Consider the following 25796-nt stretch of genomic DNA (forward strand, 5'->3'; position numbering starts at 1 on the left):
GTTATGTTAGCTGCATTGTCGCTAACACAACAGACCACTTTTCCATCTACTTGCCATTCTCTGGCCACTCTCAACAGTTCCTCTGCCAAGTTCCTTGAGGTGTGTCTGTCACTGAACTCAAAGCAGTCCAGAAGACAGCTAGACATCGAAAAACCTTCAATGAAGTGACATGTAACCGACATGTAAGAAGTGATTACCCTTGATGTCCAGCAGTCAGTAGTAAGGCAAACTGCAGTAGCTTTTTGGACTCTTTCCCCCACTGAAGCCTGTGTGCTCTCGTACAGTTGTGGAATAAGTGATTTTGAAAGGGTTTCCTGCTTGGAATTGTGTACATTGGACTATTGCTATAATTTCTAAAACCTCTGTCCTCCACGATCAAAAATGGCTGCTAATCGGTGTCAATCATTTTAGCCAGTGCAATATCAATTTGGCCTTGTTTTGCCTCAGACATAGACTTTGGTATAAACTGGTCCATAGAAGACTGCGTTGCTGTGGGTCGCGGAGTAGGCCTACTTGACTGAGTGGATACATCTCCACGTGTGGAGGTGCTGGCTACACCACTATCACTAGCAGGCCCGCTAGTTTCTCGAAGATCCACTACAGCTAGCTTCACAGTTGGGTGCACAGTTCGCATCTGCCGGTGTAGGTTGTGCGTAGAACCGGCTTTATATGAGATCTTGTTTTGACAAATTCTACACTACTCTAACATTGTCTACATTAATGAAATGCACCCAAATGCTACTTTGCTTCCAACTCATTTTCCAGCTGTTTTCACAGCTGTCCTTCCTCTCCTCAGCTGCTAAGTGTGTGACTGTGAGTGAGTTGGCTCGGCCCTCCCTCACGCATCTTTGGTTCATTGGTTGACACTGCGTGTCTGATTGACAGGAACAACAGGTGAGGCAGTTAGTCTGAGCAGACAGTCAGAACGAATGTGTGTGTGCGCTTGAGCATTTAGGCCTATTTCATTATTTATTTATTTATTTATTTCGTTTTTTGAATTAGTTAATTCTATTCATTTAAATCTTTTGATTATTCATATCTTTATTTTTATATTTTTTATACGTAGATTCGGCTCTTCTGATATGCAAGCCGGCTCTTAGAGCCGACTCGTTCTCAAAAGACCCATCACTACACGAGACACTTGCGTTCAGTCTGCGTGATCAGTGCAGCATATGCAACACTGTTGATGACAATGATGCAGTTGTCACTTTGCTTCTTAATATAAATCTACTAGCATTCTATAATTACACTGTTAGCTTGTTTCTTACATCTGCAAACAGCTAATTTGTCTTTTCTTAGCAAGTTGTTCCTAAATCTTGTTAGCCGCTAATGCTAATCTCTAGTTAGCTAATACATGTACTGAGTAAGAGCAAGCGTACTTAGCTATACTGCCTGATAATACCAATGATTGTGTAGACCTAAATCAGCATGTTTGTGCAACAGTGTCTTCTAAATTAAAGAGGTAAACGCAAAGAAAGAATATTTTAGCTACATGAAGTTGCTAAGAGAGAACATTCAATGTAGCCAAAGATTATAGGGTCCCCTAAGAAACAGCTATCCTAACCTGTCACAATAATTCCTCCCTGGCATTTTCATTCATTGTAATTTCAAACAACACTGCATTAAAAGTGCCCACTATTATATTCTAACTATATAATTAGAATAGACATTCTATTCCTGTGATTCCAACAGTTAACCCAAGTGTTTTGCTCTAAATTGCAAGACAAATTGCAACATTTGGTTAAAAATAAGGCCCAGATTACTTGCCCATATCGTGCAGCTCTATGTGACAGTGTGGAAATGATCTCAAATGCAGGAATTGATGAAAATTATGACTTTTGTGGGTTGAAGTTGAATTGAACGCTATAAAACAATCAGAATGGAGAAAGTAAAACAATATATTAAAAAAATACGGTGACATAATATTTTGGCCATATCACCCAGCCCTAACCTTAGTAGGGAATCAACTAAATGTATTAAATGAATTATCCCAAGTTTATCATAAGACATGAACAGAATGCATCAGTGATCCGTATTTCCTGCAACTTTCTGAAGAGGCAACGAGAGTGCCCCCATGTGTGTGTGTGTCTCAACAACTTTGTGTAGCTTTTAGTGTTGATGCTAATGAAAACATTATTCTGGTTAAAAAAAAATCTCAATTAAATGTGAACTACAAAGTAGCCTTTGCTTATCTGGCACAATTTAATGATTATTTTCGTTAATCCAGTGGGTATTTGGTTTGAAATCTCTACCATCACATGTGCGCTACAAAAACACATCTAAAAAAGGTTTCTTGTTAGGTGCACACTTCAATTAAAAGGTTTCTACACCCAAAAATCTAATTGGAATTAGGCAAAAAATATAACTAATTTTATAGGGCCCTACTTAATGATAATTTTACATAATTTTACCTTAAATATGCAGTCAAATGTGATTTGCCTGTGTTTGATATACATTTCGTCACTATGAAGGTGGAATAGTATTGTGAAAATTATGATAGCCCTTTTAGTGTAAGCGCTGTTTGAAAAGAGTTTTGGTGGGATGAAGTTTTGGCCTGCCCAGTAAATGAGTTAATAGACCAATAAGAAATCATTCTAAACCTCTCTGCCAATAACAGCTAGATTTCAGTTTCCCCTCCCCACTCAGACTACTCCCCGACAGTCCTAGCGAAATTCTTGCTTGAGAAATTGCTCTATGCTAAGATTTTTTAAATTTTTTATTTAATCTTTATTTAACCATGCAAGTCAGCGAAGAACAAATTCTTATTTACAATGACGGCCTATCCCGGCCAAACCCTTGCTCGGACGACGCTGGGCCAATTGTGTGCTGCCCTATGGGACTCCCCATCACAGCCGGTTGTGATACAGCCTGATATCGAACCAGGATCTGTAGTGACGCCTCTAGCACTGAGATACAGTGCGTTAGAACGCTGCGCCACTTGGGAGCCCAGTAAGAAGCTAATTTTTTTTCAACCATTTTAATTGAGAACAATCACAGTAAGGTACTTAATTGTTACCCATGAAATGATTTCATATTGAGATAAAAAAAAAAAACAGCTGCATTAGACTTTTTTAAAGATGTGTATGTATAGCCCTTTTATTTAAAATGTTACCTTGAAATTATTTTTCAAGATAATGTGGGCTATTTACTTCATTATTCTGTTTTAATAAAATCCATAATTTGAACAAACATTGGCATTTCATATCTTCAATAAATAAGACTTTAATCTCAAGAGAAGACCGGTTAAAGGTGTAATATTATCTTAATTAGAAATAGTCCTGGTCATATAGACCTAGACGATATTCAAAATGACTAACTATTTGTATTTATTATGGATCCCCATTAGCTGCTGCCAAGGCAGCTTCCTGGGGTCCAGCAAAATTAAGGCAGTTTATACAATAGATTTAATTCATACATTCTCAGTAATTTAATTTGTAAAATCATGTCTTACACAATACCACAAATGTTTCCAATCTGGGAGATCAACTCGATAAAGTATTCAATAACTTTGCGGTGTATTTCAGATGGAATCAAAGCATTAGTATGTACCAGAGGCTGCTAAAAACACAGCTCCTTCCACAATTTTGTTTAAACCGAGTACTTGTGGAACACACTGATGCAAGCGGCTTCATTGGCTAATTTCTCTAAACAGGGGAACAGCACCAAATTCACAGAGAATACGTTATAAAATATGAAGAAGCAATACTCCAAGCAGCAGCGTGTCAAAGCTGATGGTATACTGGTTGATGGAGTGGGATTGGCGTGGGCTGTGGGTGGTTCGTAGGTGGCTCTTGACAATTTTTTTATTAGATTCCCCATGTCTTACTCATTGTTAGGAAGAATTATGGTCCAAATCACATTCATTGACTATATGAATCCTATCAATTTAAATTGACAATTTGGGTGCAATCAAATAGCTTAATTTCTCAGATCAAATTATATTTCAACAAAATAATGTTTCAGGAATGCTTATCTTATCCGTTTCTAACTACAGGAACGATTTCAGTACAATATAAATTGGTGGGTTTCAAAATCCTCTTTCTTTCTCACTCCCTTCCTCTTTTTTTCTGCTTTTTGAGGTGGAATGACTCAGGAGGCTGAGAGAGCGGTTAAGAAGAGCGAGAGGGACGGGAAGGGAGTGAGAAAGGACAAGAGAGGGACAGGGGGAGAGAAAGAAGGAAAGGGGAGAGCGGAAGGGAAGTGTGTAGAGAGAAAAGCGTAATAAACTGAGCCGATGCCTTGACTTAATTAGTGTGGCTGGTCTCAGCAGGCCAGCAAAGAGCAGCAGTCTCCCAGCCTTAGTGACAGGACCAGGACCAAATGAAGATGGATTCCGGTCCTCTCCCTCTCACACCTTTCCTAGGGAACCCACTCCACTAATTGTCTGTATCAATCTTCATTTGCTGTGTGACGACTCTGCCACTAACTGCCCTCTCGCTCTATGCAGCTAGTCTATTAAAAATACACGTGTCCTGGCTGGTCTAGTGGTAATCCCGTAGCCTCCGGCACACGTCTATGCCGGCATAGGTTTGAATCCGGCCTACTGCACTTTGACACAGCCTCTATCTTTCCTCACTATCACCTTTTCTCTCTATCTGTTCAAGAATGTCAGAAAAGACCATGTAAATATATATATATATATATATATATATATATAATAATTCAACTGCCTTAGATTGCCCTCCTTAAAATGGCTTAAGAATTCCCTATGCTAACTGATAGTGATTACACCAATTACTCATACATCCCTTTGGGTTTTAAAGAGCAAGGTTCGGGCCGCAAATGTTTAGTGGTCTTGTTTCAGCATGGGACATCTCTGCTGCTCAGATGCACATAAGGGTCTGGGCCCATATTCATAAAGCGTCTCATAGTAGGTGTGCTGATCTACGATCAGTGTAATGAAATTAGAGGTGGGACCTGATCCTCGATTGGCAGTCCTACTCTGAGACACTTTGTGTTGTGGGCCTAAGTGTTGTAGGGGGAGAGATCCAGATGGGACTGTTGGCCCTTGGGGCGATTGCTGAGGGAGATTTTGCTGAGTCAATACAAGAGTGTGTAGAAGGGGGTGGCGGGGCTATAGTGACTTATGTGACAGTAGCACCTGCTCCCCTGTAGGAGGAGGAAGAGGAAAGGGAGAGGATGACAGTAGTGATGACTGTTTTCTCTTTTTACAGGCGGTGGAGGCGGCTGCGGCTGAGAGAGAGGGAGGAGAAGAGAGAGAGAGGAGAGGAGGAGAGTGACCAGAGTGATGCTGAGTTTGATGAAGGATTCAAAGTTCCTGGATTCCTCTGGAATAAACTCTTCAAGTAAGTAACAAACAAAGTAACAGCTTTTCCCAATTGTCACTGTATTTTGTAATGTTTATGACTAATGTTTATGTTGATACCTGTTGAATATGAACTCTGATAGTGCAAATGATCATATACATAAAGTATGTTTATAATAAGTTGTGTGTGTGTGTGTGTGGACCAGTTTATTAAAAAAATACACATTCAGTTTTAGATTGGTTTTTATCATCACCACAGAACATCATTGTAAGTATAAGTGAAGCGTATTGAACTCAAAGCAGGCAGATTGTTTTGGACTGTATTCACTTGAGTAACTTGAGTCTGAGTTGAGTAAAAAAGTACTCAAGTAGAAAGTGGCTCACAGCTGATCAGTTTCTACACTTCCGTTCTCTTTATCTGGAATCGTTACTGACAATGACCTAACGATTAATTTACCACCACACACACTATGCTCTTTGTGTTTGGGCGGGGGTAGATTTTTGACAGACGGGGATGTTTGTGTGAGTGTGTATATTAACAGCTGTGTGCGCACGTATGTGTGTCTTTTGTCTCTTTCTGTGTGTGCGTGTGTTCCAGGTACCAGCAGACAGGTGTGAGGTGGCTGTGGGAGCTACACTGCCAGCAGGCAGGGGGAATCCTGGGGGATGAGATGGGTCTGGGTAAAACCATCCAAGTCATCGCATTCCTGGCTGGCCTCAGCTACAGCAAACTACGCACACGAGGGTCCAACTACAGGTACACGGGCATGCACACACACAAGTCTTTCAAATACTTTAAGCATTTGCTCTAGCCTGCCGAGAGGGCCAGGTGGGTGGGGTCTGCATTATTTGAGCTTTTATATTAGTTCCATTGCAACAGGCAAGCTCAATCAGGCACAGATCAAGTATTTGGATCCTAGAGATAGATGGAGATCACTCCTTGGAAATAACACATTTTTGCATGGACATTGCCATTGAGGACTTTTTAAAGTAGTCTTCTGGGTGGAACTTCCTATGGGTTAATGAAGGATCACACAATTCCATCCAGCTCATCAGCAGGGATCAGCCAAAGAATTATACTTGTGAGCAGACATTACATTACCGCAGGTGGTTTAAATCGCCAACCTTGGCTTTATACCTGTTCAAACAACAGACTCCAGATGGCAGTATGCACCCTTTCAGTTTGTTTACCAATTCAGTAGTAGTAGTAGTAGTAGTAGTAGTAGTAGTAGTAGTAGTAGTAGTAGTAGTAGAAGAAAATGAACTACTTTATAATGGAGATGGCCTCAATTGTGCTGCTCATGCCCACAGATGCCATAATGGGACAGTTACAAAGATTTGTCGTCTAACTAAGTCTATGATTTGGACCCAGGTCTGACGCTCGCACGAACACACACAAACTCTAGCCGTTATGGTGTGTTCAGACTGGGAGTCTGTGTAGTAATGAATATTTCATTAGGGTGATTTGTGCTGGAGAGTTTTAGTCTGAATTATTAAACATGTTTCAATTATTAGACTCCTCTCATTCTCTACTGCAGACACCAAAGGAAACGTGGACATGACACGTGTTTGTGTGTGTTTGTGTGTGTGTGTGTGTGTGATTCTTAGTGGACGTGGTCACAGGGGCAGAGGGGGCCAATTAAACGTGAACCACATTAAAGCATGTTGAAGGCGGGGCCCACTGGTTCCACACACACACTCCAGAGGGATTGAACCTCTCTGATGGTCAATACTCTGTCTGCTGTCAACGTCCACAAATTGATTGTTTGCAAACTCAATTATGCCTCTATCAATGGTTTCCACCAAGCAGAGGTTCATGGCAGTTAGGGCTGTGACGATAATTTAATAACCGTGTAAAACTGTTTCAACGGTTTTGACGGTTATTTTGTTATAACGTTCTTTATCCATAACCGTCGAAATAGGCCTACATTCATTTTTCAGGTAAAAAAAAAAATCATATTAACTCTATTGTCGTGGGCCTCCCGGGTGGCACAGTGGTTAAGGGCACTGTACTGCAGCGCCAGCTGTGCCACCAGAGACTCTGGGTTCGCGCCCAGGCTCTGCCGTAACCGGCCGCGACCAGGAAGTCCGTGGGGCGACGCACAATTGGCATAGCGTCTTCCGGGTTAGGGAGGGTTTGGCTGGTAGGGATATCCTTGTCTCATCGCGCACCAGCGACTCCTGTAGCGGGCCGGGCGCAGTGCGCGCTAACCAAGGTTGCCAGGTGCACAGTGTTTCCTCCGACACATTGGTGCGGCTGGCTTCCGGGTTGGATGCGCGCTGTGTTAAGAAGCAGTGCGGCTTGGTTGGGTTGTGTATCGGAGGACGCATGACTTTCAACCTTCGTCTCTCCCGAGCCCGTACGGGAGTTGTAGCGATGAGACAAGATAGTAGCTACTAGCAATTGGATACCACGAAAAAGGTCGACAAGGTTCTGGCTCTGAGGCCTATAATGCGGTAATGTTATGTCAAATGGACAATGTGCCAATCCTCATATTTGGCAGTACGTCCAACCGACCTCACAACCGCAGACCAAGTATAACCATGCCAGCCCAGTACCTCCACATCCGGCTTCTTCACCTGCTCGATCATCTGAGACCAGCCACCCTGATGAAACTGTGTGTTTGCACAGCTGAATAATTTTTGCCCAAACTGTCAAAAACCATCTCAGAGAAGCTCATCTGCGTGCTCGTCATTTTGACCTGATTGCAGTTCGACTTTGTAACTGAATTCAATTGGCAAATTCTCACTTTCGATGGCCACTGGCATGCTGGAGAAGTTTGCTCTTCACAAATGAATCCCGCTTTCAACTGTACAGAGCAGATGGCAGACCATTCATCTGCTGCCATCACCTCGTGTTTCAGCATGTTCATGCACGGCCCCATGTTGCAAGGATCTGTACACAATTACTGGAAGCTGAAAATGTGCCAGGCATGTCACCAGTTGAGCATGTTTGGGATGCTCTGGATTGATGTGTACGACAGCGTGTTCCAGGTCCCACCAATATCCAGCAACTTCGCACAGCCATTAAATAAGAGTGTGACAACATTCCACAGACCACAATCAACAGCCTGATCAACTCTATGCAAAGGAGATGTGTCGCGCTGCAGATACTGACTGGTTTTCTGATCAACGTCCCTATGACCAACATATGCATATGTTGGTATCTATGACCAACATATGCATATCTATATTCCCAATCATGTGAAATCCATAGATTAGGGCCTAATTATTTTTATTTCAATTGACTGATTTGCCTATGAACTAATTCAGTAAAAAAAAAAGTTTAAATAGTTGAATGTTGGGTTTTATATTTTTACTTAGTGTATATTCCTCACAGTATTTGAAAAATCTTTCCAACACTCTCCCCCTCGATAATCGGCATCACTGATAAATAGGCAATGAGCATGTTGCATGTATTTCTTTCTATTTTAATCGTTGTCAATTACATCTTCATACTATAGCTTGTGGCATCAACGCATGTGGCATTGATTGACAGGTGCTTTTATGGAGGGGGGGGGGGGGGTTTCTTTAAGAATCAAATGCTCCTGTCATGATTTAATCTTGGCTTTTTCAGTAGCTTAGGCTACTTTGTTTCATTACTGCGTCCTCTCTTTGAAGGACATATTTCTATGCAACTGCCATCGAATGGCGGCAACAGCAGGGTTTGTGACATTATGTGAATATTTTGGGAAAAGTAGATAACCCATCGGATTTCATTTGAATGGTTTTGTGCGTCAAAATAGGATCTGTGTGGCTTTTTTATTTTTATTACAGGAAAATCAGCTGATAGGCATAAAGTACCAGTAGACACACACTACCGGGTCAAAAGTTTTGGAACACCTACTCATTCAAGTTTTTTGCAGTTTTTCTTTTTTTACTTATGACAGCTTTGCACACTCTTGGCATTCTCTTAACCATCTTCATGAGGTAGTCACCTGGAATGCATTTCAATTAACAGGTGTGCCTTTTTAAAAGTTAATTTGTGTAATTTCTTTCCACAATGTGGGTGGCAGGTAGCATAGTGGTTAGAGCATTGGGACAGTAACCGAAAGGTTACTAGATCGAATCCCCGAGCTGACGAGGTAAAAATGTGTCGTTCTGCCCCTGAACAAGGCATTTAACCCACTGTTCCTAGGCCGTCATTGTCAATAAGAATTTGTTCTTAACTGACTTGCCAAGTTAAATAAAGATTAAATAAAATAAAATGTGTTTGAGCCAGTCAGTTGTGTTGTGACAAGGTACGGGAGGTATACAGAAGATAGCCCTATTTGGTAAAATGCCAAGTCCATATTATGGCAAGAACAGCTCAAATAAGCAAAGAGAAAATACAGTCCACCAAGACGCAAAAACCATGTGTAGCTCTGTGATGAAACTGGCTCTCATGACGACCGCCACAGGAATGGAAGACCCAGAGTTACCTCTGCTGCAGAGGATAAATTTGAGTTACCAGTCAGAGTTCAAGTAACAGACACAGCTCAACATCAACTGTTCAGAGGAGACTGTGAATCAGTCCTTCATGGTGCGAAGAAACCACTACTAAAGGACACCAAGAAGAAGAGATTTGCTTGGGCCAAGAAACACAAGCAATGGGCATTAGACCGATAGAAATTTGGCCTTTGGTCTGGAGTGCAAATTGGAGATTTTTGGTTCCAACCGCCATGTCTTTTTGAGACGCGGTGTGAGTGAACGGATGATCTGCATTTGAGTTTTTCCCACCATGAAGCATGGAGGAGGTGGTGTTATGGTGTGAGGGGTGCTTTGCTGGTGACACTGTCTGTGAAATATTTAGAAATCAAGTCACACTTAACCAGCGTGTTTACCACAGCATTCTGCAGTGATACGCCATCCCATCTGGTTTGGGCTTAGTCCCACTATCATTTGTTTTTCAACAGGACAATGACCCAACACACCTCCAGGCTGTGTAAGGGCTATTTGACCAAGAAGGAGAGTGATGGAGTGCTGCATCAGATGACCTGGCCTCCACAATCCCCAACATCAACCAAATTGAGATGAGTTGGACCGCAGAGTGACGTAAAAGCAGCCAACAAGTGCTCAGCATATGTGAGAATATGTGAAAAGCATTCCAGCTGAAGCTGGTTGAGAGAATGCCAAGAGTGTGCAAAGCTGTCAAGGCAAAGGATGGCTATTTGAAGAATCTCAAATATAAAATGCATTTTGATTTGTTTACCACTTTTTTTGGGGGGGGGGGGGGTTACTATATTATTGAATATGTTATTTGATAGTTTTGGTGTCTTCACTAATATTATACAATGTAGAAAATAATCAAATAAAGAAAAACCCTTCAATGAGTAGGTTTTTCAAAACTTTTGACCAGTAGTATACAGTTGACTTCGGAAGTTTACATACACTTAGGTTGGAGTCATTAAAACTTGTTTTTCAACCACTCCACAAATTTCTTGTTAACAAGCTATAGTTTTGGCGGTTGGGACATCTACTTTGTGCATGACACAAGACATTTTTCCAGCAATTGTTTACAGACAGATTATTTCATTATTTCCAGTGGGTCAGAAGTTTACATACACTAAGTTGACTGTGCCTTTAAACAGCTTGGAAAATTCCAGAAAATTTCATGGCTTTAGAAGCTTCTGATAGACTAATGGACATAATTTGAGTCAATTGGAGGTGAACGTGTAGATGTATTTCAAGGCCTACCTTCAAACTCAGTGCCTCTTTGCTTGACGTCATGGGAAAATCAAAAATCAGCCAAGACCTCCACAAGCCTGGTTCATCCTTGGGAGCAATTTCCAAACGCCTGAAGGTACCACGTTCATCTGTACAAACAATAGCAAGCAAGTATAAACACCATTAAAAAAAGCCAGACTACGGTTTACAACTGCACATGGGGACAAAGATCATACTTTTTGGAGAAATGTCCTCTGGTCTGATAAAACAAAAATGGAACGTTTTGGCCATAATGACCATCGTTAAGTTTGGAGAAAAAATGGAGAAGCTTGCAAGCTGAAGAACACCATCCCAACCGTGAAGGAATGGGATGGCAGCATCGTGTTGTGGGAGTGCTTTGGAGCAGGAGGGACTGGTGCACTTCACAAAATAGATGGCATCATGAGGGAGGAAAATGATGTGGATATATTGAAGCAACATCTCAAGACATCAGTAGGAAAGTTAAAGCTTGGTCGCAAATGGGTCTTCCAAATGGAAGACCAAAGTTGTGGCACAATGCAATGGCTTAAGGACAACAAAGTCGAGGTATTGGAGTGGCCATCACAAAGCCCTGATCTCAAACCTATAGAAAATTTGTGGGCAGAACTGAAAAAGCATGTGTGAGCAAGGAGGCCTACACACCTGACTCAGTTACACCAGGTCTGTCAGGAGGAATGGGCCAAAATTCACTCAACTTATTGTGGGAAGCTTGTGGAAGGCTACCTGAAACGTTTGACCCAAGTTAATCAATTTAAAGGCAATGCTACCAAATACTAATTCAGTGTATGTAAACTTCTGAACCACTGGGAATGTGATGAAAGAAATACAAGCTGAAATGAATCATTCTCTCTACTTTTTATTCTGACATTTCCCATTCTTAAAATAAAGTCGTGATCCTAACTGACCTAAAACAGGGAATTATTACTTGGATAAATGTCAGGAATTGTGAATCTGAGTTTAAATGTATTTAGTAGCTAAGGTGTATGTAAACTTCCGACTTCAACTGTATATCTCTCGTTTGACTCCGTTTAATGTTGTCAATATGCAACAGATCCTCCATCCTGGCATTTCCGTATTTGTAATAACCTGAATAATAAGAATAAAATGCCATGATAATAGGGAAGTGTTAATTGCTTGTTTCAAATGGGTTTTATTAAGCTGCATGTCCATGTAACAAGTGTACGAACCTGAACGGTTATGGCCAACTACCGTAACCTCATTTTCCAAGTCTGTCACAGCCCTAATTTGGCTATTTATGTCGGTATAAACACGGTGTGAATGAACCATAACATGCCAGCAGCCTGACTGAAACACAAACCCTGAACTTTACCTGATTGTGTGTGTGTGTGTGTGTGTGTGTGTGTGTGTGTGTGTGTGTGTGTGTGTGTGTGTGTTCCAGGTACCAAGGACTAGGTCCTACAGTGATAGTGTGTCCAGCTACAGTCATGCACCAGTGGGTCAGTGAGTTTCACACCTGGTGGCCCCCATTCAGAGTGGCTGTCCTACACGACACGGGATCCTTCACCCAAACCAAGGTAGGGGGTGTGTATTCAGGTGTTTTTCTTGTGCTGTATCTTTTCTCCTGTCAGCATTTTGTGGAGGATTCCGCTCTGAGGGAGATGTAAATTAATTAGTGGTACACTGGTAGATATTAATTACTTTACACTGTAGATCGCACCCAGCAAGTTGTGTGGGTGTGACACAGTGATTAATGGGTGATGCAGGCTGGGCTGGGGGGGGATACCTACTGTAGTCAGTTGTACAACTGAATGCATTCAACTGAAATGTGTCTTCCACATTTAACCCAACCCCTCTGGGGGTGCAAGTTTTTTATTTATTTTTTTAGTATTTTTTTAAAAAGGTGTTTCCTTTTGGGGGGGCAACCAAAGAACGGTTTATGCAGAGTTGGCTCCTCATGCCTGCCCCTTTAATAGTGAAGAGCTACAAACTCCACATGCACCTTTAATTAACCAGTCTCTATGGTACTGAGAAGTAATGCGTCACCATCAGCTGGCGTTGTGTGAAGACTGGAGTTCAGTGAAGGTGACATGTTCTCAATGATAGAAATGTAATGAGTAGAGCTGACACAATTCCCTCTTCTTCCTGAAAGACAAGCATATCTGTTCTACACAATACATACATTTTTATTTTTATAAAAATACATTCTTTTTAAAGGGCAAATAAAAGTCACAGAATTAAGTAACGTTTTATATCTTCCTAACATGCTGACCACACTGCTCGCGTCGCAAAATAAATGGACACATACATGTTATTCAATCATTGCACCCACACTGCTCCCGCGAGACAGCGAGCGAAAATAGGTGGTTCTATTTGTGACACTCAAGTCCAGCCTCTCAAATCTCCTCATTGGTTTTTAGGAGCCCACGTGGGTGATTGAAAGATGAACTGATGTCCACACTCCAGTCGGTTGTAGTAATGCTGTAAAGTTGGTTGCCAACCGCCATATCAAGTCCAACGAAGAAAAAGAAGCCTGTAGGATGGAGGAGCAATGATGATAAGAAACAAATTCGGTTTACCGTTTTATCTGAATTCATTGTCGGAGTAGAGTACCTTGTGTATTTCAGATAAAATAACCCAACGTTTATATCCCAGCACAAATTAGCTATCAACAGCAAGCTAGATTGTCATAAAGGTTTTTAATGCAAATTTGACCTATACACAAATTACAATTGAAATATCAAAACAATCTGCGTGTCCTAATCGCTTCTGGTGTGGCTGAACAAAGTCAACGTGCGCATGCAGACAGGCGCGTCTGGTTGGGCCAGCACGTAAGTCTGAGGGTGGTTTTAACCTTCCAGACTTGGAATTGTATTAACACACCAGACAATTAAGGTCACAGTTATGAAAACTTAGGACACTAAAAAGGCCTTTCTACTGACTGAAAAACACCAAAAGAAAGATGCCCAGGGTCCTTGCACATCTGCGTGAACGTGCCTTAGGCATGCTGCAAGGAGGCATGAGTACTGCAGATGTGGCCAGGGCAATAAATTGCCATGTCTGTACTGAGACGCCTAAGACAGCGCTACAGTGAGACAAGGAGGACAGCTGATCGTCCTCGCAGTGGCAGACCACGTGTAACAACACCTGCACAGGGTCGGTACACCCAAACATCACACCTGCGGGACAGGTACAGGATAGCAACAACAACTGCCCGAGTTACACCAGGAACGCACAATCCCTCCATCAGTGCTCAGACTGTCCACAATAGGCTGAGAGAGGCTGGACTGAGGGCCTGTAGGCCTGTTGTAATGCAGGTCCTCACCAGACATCAGGCAACAACGTCGCTGGACCAGACTGGACTGGCAAAAAATGCTCTTCACTGACGAGTCGCGGTTTTGTCTCACCAGGGGTGATGGCCTGTACTCTGGAGCTGGATCGATTTGGAGGTGGAGGGTCCGTCATGATCTGGGTCGGTGTGTCACAGCATCATCGGACTGAGCTTGTTGTCATTGCAGGCAATCTCAACACTGTGCGTTACAGGGAAGACATCCTCCTCCCTCATGTGGTACCCTTCCTGCAGGTTCATCCTGACATGACCCTCCAGCATGACAATGCCACCAGCCATACTGCTCGTTCTAGGCGTGATTTCCTGCAAGACAGGAATGTCAGTGTTCTGCCATGGCCAACGAAGAGCCCGGATCCCATCGAGCACATCTGGGACCTGTTGGATTGGAGGGTGAGGGCTAAGGACATTTTTGCTGAGTTTAAGTGCACTAAAGAGGAACACTGGGTACATGTAGAGGATGCTCATCCCCAGAATCGTTTTACGTGTTTATTTTCAAAGGATAAAGCTAAGCACATTAACAACTTCATAGTTAAGAACACTATAACAATATGGAAGAAACTGAAACGTGTTCTACAAGCACCAACATCACTCCCTAAAAACACCCCCATGGAACAATCCTTGTATAGCTTTTCAGAATTCACAGATAAATTGGTCTACATGGAAAACTAAAGGCATAGAAACCTTTTAATGACTTGATAATAGGAAATAAATGTATTTCCATGACAGAATTAAAAAGCAATTTTGGACTGACCAATGTAGATATTTTCAAAAGTTTAATTTAAGAAATTGAAATGTTATATCTTTTCAACATTGAAGGCAAAAACGTGGATGTCGATTTAAAGCACCACCCCCGCACCTCTCCGATTTGAGAGGGGTTGGGTTAAATGCGGAAGACACATTTCAGTTGAATACATTGTTGGACAACTGACTAGGTATCCCCCTTTCCAGTCTTGTGGGATCCCTATTTGAGTCAGAATAGGATATTCATGTGATGGGTAAGATATACCAAACCTTAGAGAGAGCCTATACTACTGACAATCTCCTAGGAAAAAAATACTACTGGAACCAAGACTTAAAAAGAACTGACATTGGCACAAAATGGGAATGTTGGAACATAACACAATTACAGTTAATGAAAATGTATGCTTAATAAACTCAAATTTACACGTGACAATATTCTCATTCTACAGTACAACTAACAATGACTCAATAATCCATGCCTTCTGGGAATGCTATAAAGTCTGAAAGTTAGTGAATGTCAGAAGTATTACATTGTAAATGTACTTTTAATCTGTCTGCATATTTCAAGACATGGCATATGAGGGTCCAGGGAGATACCTGATGGGTTGGATGATACTTTTCTGTACTTAACTGGAAATCAACCAATCCACCATCATTAACTCAATGGAAAGGTGAAATTGTTTATTATCTAAATGTTGAAAGTGCGTGGGCACTCCGTGTGGCGGAGAGTCATTTGGGCGCTTGAGAGTGATGCGGGGGCTGATTTTTCTCGCTCTAGGAGAAGTTGATATCAGAGATGGCAGCATGTCATGGTGTCTTGATAACGTCGTATTCAGCCGTGAGGATCATGCAGGAGACCCTGCAGAGATACGACGGCTGGCACTACGTTATACTGGACGAGGGACACAAGATCCGCAACCCTCACGCTGGAGTTACCACCGCCTGCAAACAGGTACCCTCACACAGCTCAATAAACCGTTGGTCAGCAACCCTGGTCCTGGATAGCTACAGTATAAGTATGTGGTATAGTATTTTGTTCCATCCAAGCTGCTAATCAAGATTTTTTTCATCCCTTTTACCCGCTTGCTCTCTCCTCTCTCACCCTCTTTTTCTCTCTCTCACACACACCCCTCTCTTTCTCTCTACCTCTCTCACCCTCTTTTTCTCTCTCACACACACACCCCTCTCTCTCTCTCTACCTCTCTCCTCTCTCACCCTCTTTCTCTCTCTCTCACACACACCCCTCTCTCTACCTCTCTCCTCTCTCACCCTCTTTTTCTCTCTCACACACACCCCTCTCTCTCTCTCTCTCTACCTCTCTCCTCTCTCACCCTCTTTTTCTCTCTCACACACTCCCCTCTCTCTCTCTACCTCTCTCCTCTCTCACCCTCTTTTTCTCTCACACACACCCCTCTCTCTCTACCTCTCTCCTCTCACCCTCTTTTTCTCTCACACACCTCTCTCTCTCTACCTCTCTCCTCTCTCACACATACCTCTCTCTCTCTCCTCTCTCACCCTCTTTTTCTCTTTTTCTCTCTCTACCTCTCTCCTCATCTCACCCTCTTTTTCTCTCTCACACACACCCCTCTCTCTCTCTCTCTCTCTACCTCTCTCCTCATCTCTCGCTCTTTCACTCCCTTTCTCCATCTCTAGTTCCGTACTCCTCATAGGTTCATTCTATCTGGCAGTCCTATGCAGAACAATCTGAAGGAGCTGTGGAGTCTATTTGACTTTGTCTTCCCTGGCAAACTGGGCACGCTGCCTATTTTTATGGAACAGTTCTCTGTACCGATCACCATGGGGGGCTACAGCAACGCTTCACCTGTACAGGTAACACACGGACACACAATTTGGCATCAAAGACGCGTCTCGTAATTTTCGGAAGAAGGGAGTTGATCTTACTATTGTTACAAAAGGTAATTTCTCAGGATTTGACCTCAGGATTTGATTCACATGGAGGGGATGGAAGAGGGGTAGGGGATGGATGGATAGAGGGAAAGAGAGGAAGGTAGAGGGTGGACAAAAGGGGGGGGGGTGCGTGAGAAGGGATGGACAGAGAAAGAGGCGGTGAGCTGCTAAACGATGATCCTCAGTCATTAGTGTCCAGTCATTAATAACTCACCGACTGGATTTAATTATTTAACTGGCTCTAGAGGTAACACACACACATTGACTGGATTTAATTATTTAGCTGCTTTTAGATGGCCATCCGTGTTTCCGCTGTCGATAATAAAAAACCTTTACTAATTATTGAAGTTATTAAATGATGAGCGGGCAAAGCACTCTTTCTCTCTATAGCTCTACCCCTTTCCCTTTCTCGCTCCTCTCTTTCTCTCTCACCCCCCATCTGTGTCCATCTTCCGTCTCCCCACCCTCAACTCGCTCTCCCTCGCTCTTTCTTTCCATAGTCCTCTCTCTCTCTCCCTTTCTTCCTCCCTCTCCTCTCTAGCTCCGTGTTATATAGTGCCCTGCAGCTATAACACTTTTTGCCCCCTGCTGGCTGTCCCTCTGATCTCACCCCCCCCCCCCCCCCCCCCCCCCCCCCCCAGTGAGATGGATGACTGATGAATGAATGGTCAACAAACGGTTTAAAGGGTTAAATCGTGACCCTGGGCTGAAGCCGTTTACTGGATCACACACTATAGGCAGCTGATGAAAGGGAGAGAGTTCCCCCTCTAGAGACCACCATATGCACTCTGATCAATGTTTAATGGCCCAATCTGCTGAGAGGGGAGGAGTGGATAGAGGGAGGTGGGGGGGCTAAACGACAAACATGCCCCAGGACAAATGTTCCATTATAGGTGTCGTGGTCAAGTGTTTGTTCATCTGACCCTTCAGAAGGCGCGTGTGTGTGTCATGTATGTTTACCCAAGGGGCTGTTGAACCATTGTGTTGGTGTCTTTGCTGTCATTTGTTGTAACTGTTTGTTGTGCGTCTTGGTTGTTATAGGTCCAGACTGTGTAAAATTGTGCGCGTGTCTTGAATCGTTGCCTTTTTGTGTTTTTCTAGGTCCAGACAGCGTATAAGTGTGCGTGTGTTCTGAGGGATACCATTAACCCTTACCTGCTCAGACGGATGAAGGCTGACGTGAAGGCCAACCTCTCTTTACCTGACAAGAATGAACAGGTGCGCGTCTCTTTCTGTTCCCCTCCTCCCCCCCTCTCCTTCTCTACGCCTTTCTGTCCCTCATGTAGCGGATACCAGAAGAGGCTGTAGTCTTTTTGCAATTCCTTTTACAGTTTACTGTTCTACGTTCTTGAGGAACTGGGAAATAAGAATACTAGCATAAAGAACAAGGCAGTATCACACTGCAAACCTGTTCCTGCACAATGCCAAGCAAACCTCAACAAACCACAGGTATGTAGAATGTGCCCATTAATGAGTTGTACCGGGCGTCTAGATCGGCGCTGTCCGCCCGCCGTAACTGAACCCGTAGTCAGCTCCGTTTTCGCGGTTACTGTCCGTGTTTCTGTGCGCCATTTTAATAGCAAGGCTCAAGCCACGCCCACCTGAGAATACACCATTCTTAACCATTATTTGGCTGTGTTTGAGAAGTGGATAATAAATTGGACAACTGACGGTCACTTGACCGATTGCTTTCAAAATAGAAACTGACCATATTCATACCTGTGCTAAACCACCTTTTCTGCTGGACTTTCCACTATCGGGGGGGGGAAAAAGGATGGCGGTACTATCAGATATTGTAGAAGTAGAACAACATGGGTTTTGACCCACGTGTTTTTCAAAGTTGATGGGCAACTAACTACAGTACGTGATGAGAGAATAGAAAACGGTCTCTTTCCAGTAAGTGTTCCCCTTTGCCGATTTAGAAAATTGTTGATGTTTCTTTAGATTATAATGACAACAAAGCGCAATATATGGATTAATAACGTTGGCATGTGTGGTTACAAATAACATTTTTATATTTGACATTCAATTGAATACCTGAATTCCCAACAAAATGTTGAGATTTAATAAAATTTTTCTCATTATACAATTGTCTACGTGCAATAATAGTCCATATTTGATTACCAATTGAGTTGTCTTACTTCATTATGTAGCTGTTACATTTATCAGAATGTGTTTTTTACCTTCTCAATTTTGATGACCGTTGCTAGTTTTAATGGGTACATCTTGGGGTTTACCAGAGGTTTTATACAGTTGAAGTCGGAAGCTTACATACACTTAGGTTGGAGTCATTAAAATTAGTTTTTCAACCACTCCACATTTTCTTGTTAACAAACCTATAGTTTTGGCAAGTTGGTTAGGACATCTACTTTGTGCATGACACAAGTCATTTTTCCAACAATTGTTTACAGATTATTTCACTTATAATTCACCATATCACAATTCCAGGTGGTCAGAAGTTTACTTACACTAAGTTGACTGTGCCTTTTATACAGCTTGGACAATTCCAGAAAATTATGTCATGGCTTTAGAAGCTTCTGATAGGCTAATTGACATAATTTGAGTCAATTGGAGGTGTACCTGTGGATGTATTTCAAGGCCTATCTTCAAACCCAGTGCGTCTTTGCTTGACATCATGGGCAAATCAAAAGAAATCAGCCAAGACCTCAGGGAAAATAAATTGTAGACCTCCGCAAGTCTGGTTCATCCTTGGGAGCAATTTCCAAACGCCTGAAGGTACCACGTGCATCTGTACAAACAATAGTACGCATGCATAAACACCATGGGACCACTCAGCTGTCATACCGCTCAGGAAGGAGACGCGTTCTGTCTCCTAGAGATGAATGTACTTTGGTGCGAAAAGTGCAAATCAATCCCAGAACAACCGCAAAAGACCTTGTTAAGATGCTGGAGGAAACGGGTACAAAAGTGTCTATATCCACAGTAAAACGAGTCCTATATTGACCTAACCTGAATGGCCGCTCAGCAAGGAAGAAGCCACTGCTCCAAAACTGCCGTAAAAAAACTAAGACTACGGTTTGCAACTGCACATGGGGACAAAGATCGTACTTTTTGGAGAAATGTCCTCTGGTCTGATGAAACTAAAATTAACTGTTTGGCCATAATGACCATCATTATGTTTGGAGGAAAAATGGGGAGGCTTGCAAGCCGAAGAACACCATCCCAATCGTGAAGCGTGGGGTTGCATTGCTGCAGGAGGTACTGGTGCACTTCACGAAATAGATAGGTTGGAAATGAGGTAGGAAAATTGTGTGGATATATTGAAGCAACATCTCAAGACATCAGTCAGGAGGTTAAAGCTTGGTTGCAAATGGGTCTTCCAAATGGACAATGACCCCAAGCATACTTCCAAAGTTGTGGCAAAATGGCTTAAGGACAACAAAGTCAAGGTATTGGAGTGGCCATCACAAAGCCCTGACCTCAATCCTATAGAATATTTGTGTGCAGAACTGATTAGGCGTGTGTGAGCAAGGAGGCCTACAAACCTGACTCCGTTACACCAGCTCTGTCAGGAGGAATGGGCCAAAATTCACCCAACTTATTGTGGGAAGCTTGTGGAAGGCTACCCTAAATGTTTGACCCAAGTTAAACAATTTAAAGGCAATGCTGCCAAATACTAATTGAGTGTATGTAAACTTCTGACCCATTGGGAATGTGATGAAAGAAATACAAGCTGAAATAATTCTCTCTACTATTATTCTGACATTTCCCATTCTTAAAATAAAGTGGTGATCCTAACTGACCTAAGACAGGGACATTTTACTAGGATTTAATGTCAGGAATTGTGAAAAATCGAGTTTTTAAATGTATTTGGCTAAGGTGTATGTTACCTTCTGACTTCAATTGTATATGTGTGTCTATTTTAGTCAGGGCTTCTCCCAATGAATTACAATACCACCCGCCCTCCCTCAGCCCTTTTCTCTATCCTGACTGGCTCCCCGTGAATAGTGCTGGCTGTGCTGCAGCACCTGTGCGCACACTGTTCATTAGTGTAATCACTTGTTTCTCTGTTGACTAGAGGAGCAGGTCTTCATTAGGGTGGCTAGCTAATATCTGGTTGGCTCTCACAAACCTACACCAGTGTTTCCATTGGTCAGATTTTGGCTGATTTAAAAAATGTATATATATTATTATAATAAAAAAATGTTTTAACCAATAAATAAAACTGCCGCTGGCCAATTTGTCTTGGAGAAAAGTACAGATACAGAGCCTATGAGCGGAGAATCTGTCGGACAGCTTCTCAAAATCTCATTCAATGCTGCTGGACTGAAGTTTGTGCTTTTATAAGCCCAATCATTCCGTTACAAATCTAAATGCGATTGTGTGTTTTATACTATTTGTATTTCTCAACTCGTAATTGTAGCACGCTTCCCATTCACCTTTCAAGTGCATATAAGCAATAGTAGGCAGGCTTCAGCGTGTCACACACCACTTTGCAATAACCTGGAGGCAGTATGCATTTTGAAAATGGTTTGAAACCTGAACGTTTTACTTCATATTATGAGGCATGTCTTACCTTTGTTCAAAGTAAAAAATCTGACCATTGAAACTTGGAGGCAATTATTTTTAAAGGCTTCCATATGCTATTGAAACCAGTAGGCTTTTTCTCTCATGTTCTAAACTCAGCAAAACAAAGAAACCTCCTCTCACTGTCAACTGCATGTGTTTTCAGCAAACTTAACATGTGTAAATATTTGTATGAAAATAACAAAATTCAACAACTGAGACAACTGAACAAGTTCCACAGAGATGTGACTAGCAGAAATTGAATAATGTGTCACTGAACAAAGAAAGGGTGGTCAAAATCTAAAGTAACAGTCAGTATCTGGTGTGGCCACCAGCTGCATTAAGTACTGCAGTGCATCTCCTCATGGACTGCACCAGATTTGCCAGTTCTTGCTGTGAAATGTTACCCCACTCTTCCACCAAGGCACCTGCAAGTTCCCGGACATTTCTGGGGGGGATGGCCCTAGCCCTCACCCTCCGATCGAACAGGACCCAGACGTGCTCAATGGAATCAAGATCCGGGCTCTTCGCTGGCCATGGCAGAACACTGACATTCCTGTCTTGCAGGAAATTATGCACAGAACGAGCAGTATGGCTGGTGGCATTGTTATGCTGCAGGGTCATGTCAGGATGAGCCTGCAGGAAGGGAGGAGGATGTCTTCCCTGTAACGCACAGCGTTGAGATCGCCTGCAATGACAAGCTCAGTCCAATGATGCTGACACACACTGCCCCAGACCATGACGGACCCTCCACCTCCAAATTGATCCCGCTCCAGAGTACAGGCCTCGGTGTAACGCTCATTCCTTCGACAATAATCGCGAATCCGACCATCACCCCTGGTGAGACAAAACAGCGACTCGTTAGCGAAGAGCACTTTTTGACAGTCCTTTCTAGTCCAGCGACGGTGGGTTTGTGCCCATGGGCGACATTGTTGCCGGTGATGTCTGGTGAGGATCTGCCTTACAACAGGCTTAAAAGCCCTCAGTCCAGCCTCTCTCAGCCTATTGCGGACAGTCTGACTACTGATGGAGGGATTGTGCGTTCCTGGTGTAACTTGGGCAGTTGTTGTTGCCATCCTGTACCTGTCCCGCAGGTGTGATTTTCAGATGTACCGATCCTGTGCAGGTGTTGTTACACGTGGTCTGCCACTGCGAGGACGATCAACTGTCCGTCCTGTCTCCCTGTAGCGCTGTCTTAGGCGTCTCACAGTACAAACATTGCAATTTATTGTCCTGGCCACATCTGCAGTCCTCATGAGGAAAAGCTGAGGAAAAGTACATTGTGGCAGTTATTCCAACATCTTCAAAGTGCGCATCGTAATTCCGTAAGAAGTGCACACCGTTGCATGTTCTGTTAAGATGACTAACCATGGGCTTCCTGAGTGGTGCAGTGGTCTAAGGCACTGCATCACAGTATTGCTGCGCCACTACAGCCTGGGATTCGATCTCGCAACTGGCCGTGAGCGGGAGTCCCATAGGGCGGCACAGAATTGGCCCAGCGTCATCTTTGTTATGGGAGGGTTTGGGCGGTGGGTGCCTGCAAGCTGACTTCGGTCGTCAGTTGAACGGCGTTTCCTCCGACACGTTGGTGCAGCTGGCTTCCGGGTTAAGCGGGCGGGTGTTAAGAAGCTTAGCTTGGCGGGTCATGTTTCGGAGGACGCATGACTCGACCTTCGCCTCCAGATCCCGTTGGGGAGTTGCAGAGATGATACAAGATCGCAATTGGGATATCACGAAATTGGGGAGATAAAGCGGGTAAAAAAAAGATGAATACCCATCATCTAAATGTGATTTCTGTCATTCTGAGCACCGTGAGTGGACGCCCTAATCAGGTAACGCACCCAATGCATGTGGGTCTGGTAAATTTCTCAAATGTCCATTAAATTCAAATGCTGCTGGTCAGATTTCACCCCCCCCCCACACACACACACACACACTATTCTGTTCAGTTCATTAATTGTCTCCCTCGGGACAGAGCCTCTAGGCTGAAACCTCTTGTCTTTGATTTCCGCTTGTTTCATAGACTTGTTTCATCAAGGGGTTTTAAAGTGAAGGCTTGTGTTTCTCCAGGTTTTGTTTTGCAGGCTAACAGAGGCGCAGCGTGAGGTGTATCAGGGCTATCTGGACTCCAAAGAGGTCTACCAAATACTGAATGGGGATATGCAGGTGAGTCTCTCTCCCTCCTCTCCATTTCCTCTCATCTACCTCTTAGCTGGCTCTCCTCCTCCTCTTTCTGCACTGAGGCTCTTTTGTTATTGATCAGAGAATTGTATCTATCAACATTTTTTGATTGATTGACCTTTTGGCTTTGAATAGTCAAGTCAATTGTCTGTCTATACAAATTATTGTGCTGTAACCACAGGCTGGTTTTTATTTTCATTTTAAGGCCCATGTATATATATTGTTTCGTACGACCATCCTGATCTTGCGAAAACAAAAGTGCAGTGGTCAGGATGGTGGATCGGGGCTAATATATCTCAAGTTATGATCTGGATTGGAAATGCACGTTCTGGCATCCCACTGAAAGACGAGTACCTAGTTCAGGTTAAGCCGGTTATTCTTCCAGGAAAAAGATGGGCCTTATTCATTATTTAACACAAACACTGGAGTACTACCCGAGATGGTCTATAATGTTGAGATATGCCATTCTATGGGATTTGCTCGACATGATGCATGCATAAAGCTTTCTATAGGGACCTGTATGTTATCTCGGTGTGTCATTCACATTAGGATATGTAAAGGTCAGTGGTATGATAACTGATGCCTGGTCAGAGGAATGCTCTACAGTGGTTTTTGAGTGTATCTCTGACCCGAGGAAAGGCTTTTACACCAACCGTTCTTCATCACTGCTCTATATTTCCTTGTGCGCGCGCACACACACTCTCAGTGGTCAGTCCTCTCCTTGATGTGGTCTCTGAATCCATTAACCCACATTACTAATGCAGCACTTGGCTAGTGCACTGCAAACGCACAACGCACTCTTTGCCTTCTGCAGGGAATTAGTTATGTCGGATCATTCATTAGGACCCTTATGGAAATAATTAGTCTGAAAATGTGTTTGTTTAAAGGGACCAACATCAATATGATCATGGAAATATAATCAAATGTAATGTTGTTGACTGGAAAGCATATTATTTTCTAGCTTGCTTCTTTTTGTAGATCCTAACAAGGTAGATGCAAAAAAATTTATCAATGCTGTGTTTACCAAATGTTTTTGTGCTATGATCAAACTTAAGTTTTGTGAGCTATCTTGTGACACATCGACTGACAAATGAAACAGTTCTACCACAAAGTTGGGGAACACTATCCTCCTAGTTCACAGTGACTGTTTTATTTATTAATGCATTTATATATTGTGTTTTTATACTTCATTTCCAGGTGTTCTCGGGCCTGATAGCACTGCGTAAGATGTGTAACCACCCGGACCTGTTCTCTGGGGGTCCCAAGATCCTGAAGGGTATACCAGAGGACCAACTGACTGAAGAGGAACACTTTGGCTTCTGGAAACGTTCCGGCAAACTGATGGTGGTGGAATCACTGCTCCGACTTTGGTTTAAACAGCAACACAGAGTCCTGCTGTTCACACAGTCCAGACAGGTATGTATGTGTGTGTTGGTGGGGGGGACGGACGACAGAGACAATGACTGGGTGGGTCTCAAGTTCCATAGAATATTAATCTGACAATCCTGTTAGGCCTAATCCACAACTCTTTCTTCCTCTCTTTCTAGATGTTGGGGATATTGGAGGTGTTTGTGAGGGAGAATGGCTACACCTATGTGAAAATGGATGGTACCACCACCATCGCCTCCAGACAGCCTCTCATCGCTCGATACAACGAAGTAAGGGTCTACAATTCTAGCCACTTTCTTGCAGACCTGAACCAAACTGTGCTGGCTCAGATATTTCCTTTTCACATTGTCTTTTTCAGCATGCTTCCAGCAACTATGGTTGACGCGTAGCCAGGCCTGTTCAGTATAGCTTAGGTTTGGATCCTCTCGATTCGGCTCAGTAGTGTGAAAAGACCTTTCAGTAAAAAATCATAACGCTGGGGGCTAGATTACTAGTGTGGAAACGGCATATTGTCTAGCCTGCTGCCCAGTGTCTTTGGGTATCTTCGCATATGGTCCCATGATCAGACGTATCCTGATGAGTGATTTAAAAAGTAGTATAAGAAATTGTTCTGTATATGCTTTGACCACCATTCTATCCAAATTTTTCCTCTCTACCTCTCCAGGACAAGTCTATCTTTGTGTTCTTGTTGACCACCAGAGTGGGGGGGCTGGGAGTCAACCTGACCGGAGCCAACCGAGTCATCATCTATGACCCCGACTGGAACCCTAGCACTGACACACAGGTACACAC

The 25796-nt window shown here is 43.1% G+C and overlaps 1 protein-coding gene across 3 annotated transcripts in view; it reads left to right on the top strand.

The window, feature by feature from the left end:
- The window catches only part of ercc6 (excision repair cross-complementation group 6), a 49939-nt gene that overhangs the window by 15957 nt on the left and 8186 nt on the right, over nt 1-25796 (top strand). For all 3 annotated transcript variants that reach the window (XM_020481387.2, XM_020481386.2, XM_020481385.2), the window contains exons 9-18: nt 5175-5306; nt 5865-6023; nt 12351-12486; nt 15778-15951; nt 16653-16829; nt 18009-18125; nt 23505-23600; nt 24813-25031; nt 25163-25273; nt 25669-25788. In XM_020481387.2, the coding sequence (XP_020336976.1) occupies nt 5175-5306; nt 5865-6023; nt 12351-12486; nt 15778-15951; nt 16653-16829; nt 18009-18125; nt 23505-23600; nt 24813-25031; nt 25163-25273; nt 25669-25788 (1441 nt within the window). The remainder of the gene's footprint in view (nt 1-5174; nt 5307-5864; nt 6024-12350; nt 12487-15777; nt 15952-16652; nt 16830-18008; nt 18126-23504; nt 23601-24812; nt 25032-25162; nt 25274-25668; nt 25789-25796) is intronic.

The sequence above is a fragment of the Oncorhynchus kisutch genome, linkage group LG4, assembly GCF_002021735.2.
Source record: "Oncorhynchus kisutch isolate 150728-3 linkage group LG4, Okis_V2, whole genome shotgun sequence".
NCBI classification, from domain to species: domain Eukaryota; kingdom Metazoa; phylum Chordata; class Actinopteri; order Salmoniformes; family Salmonidae; genus Oncorhynchus; species Oncorhynchus kisutch.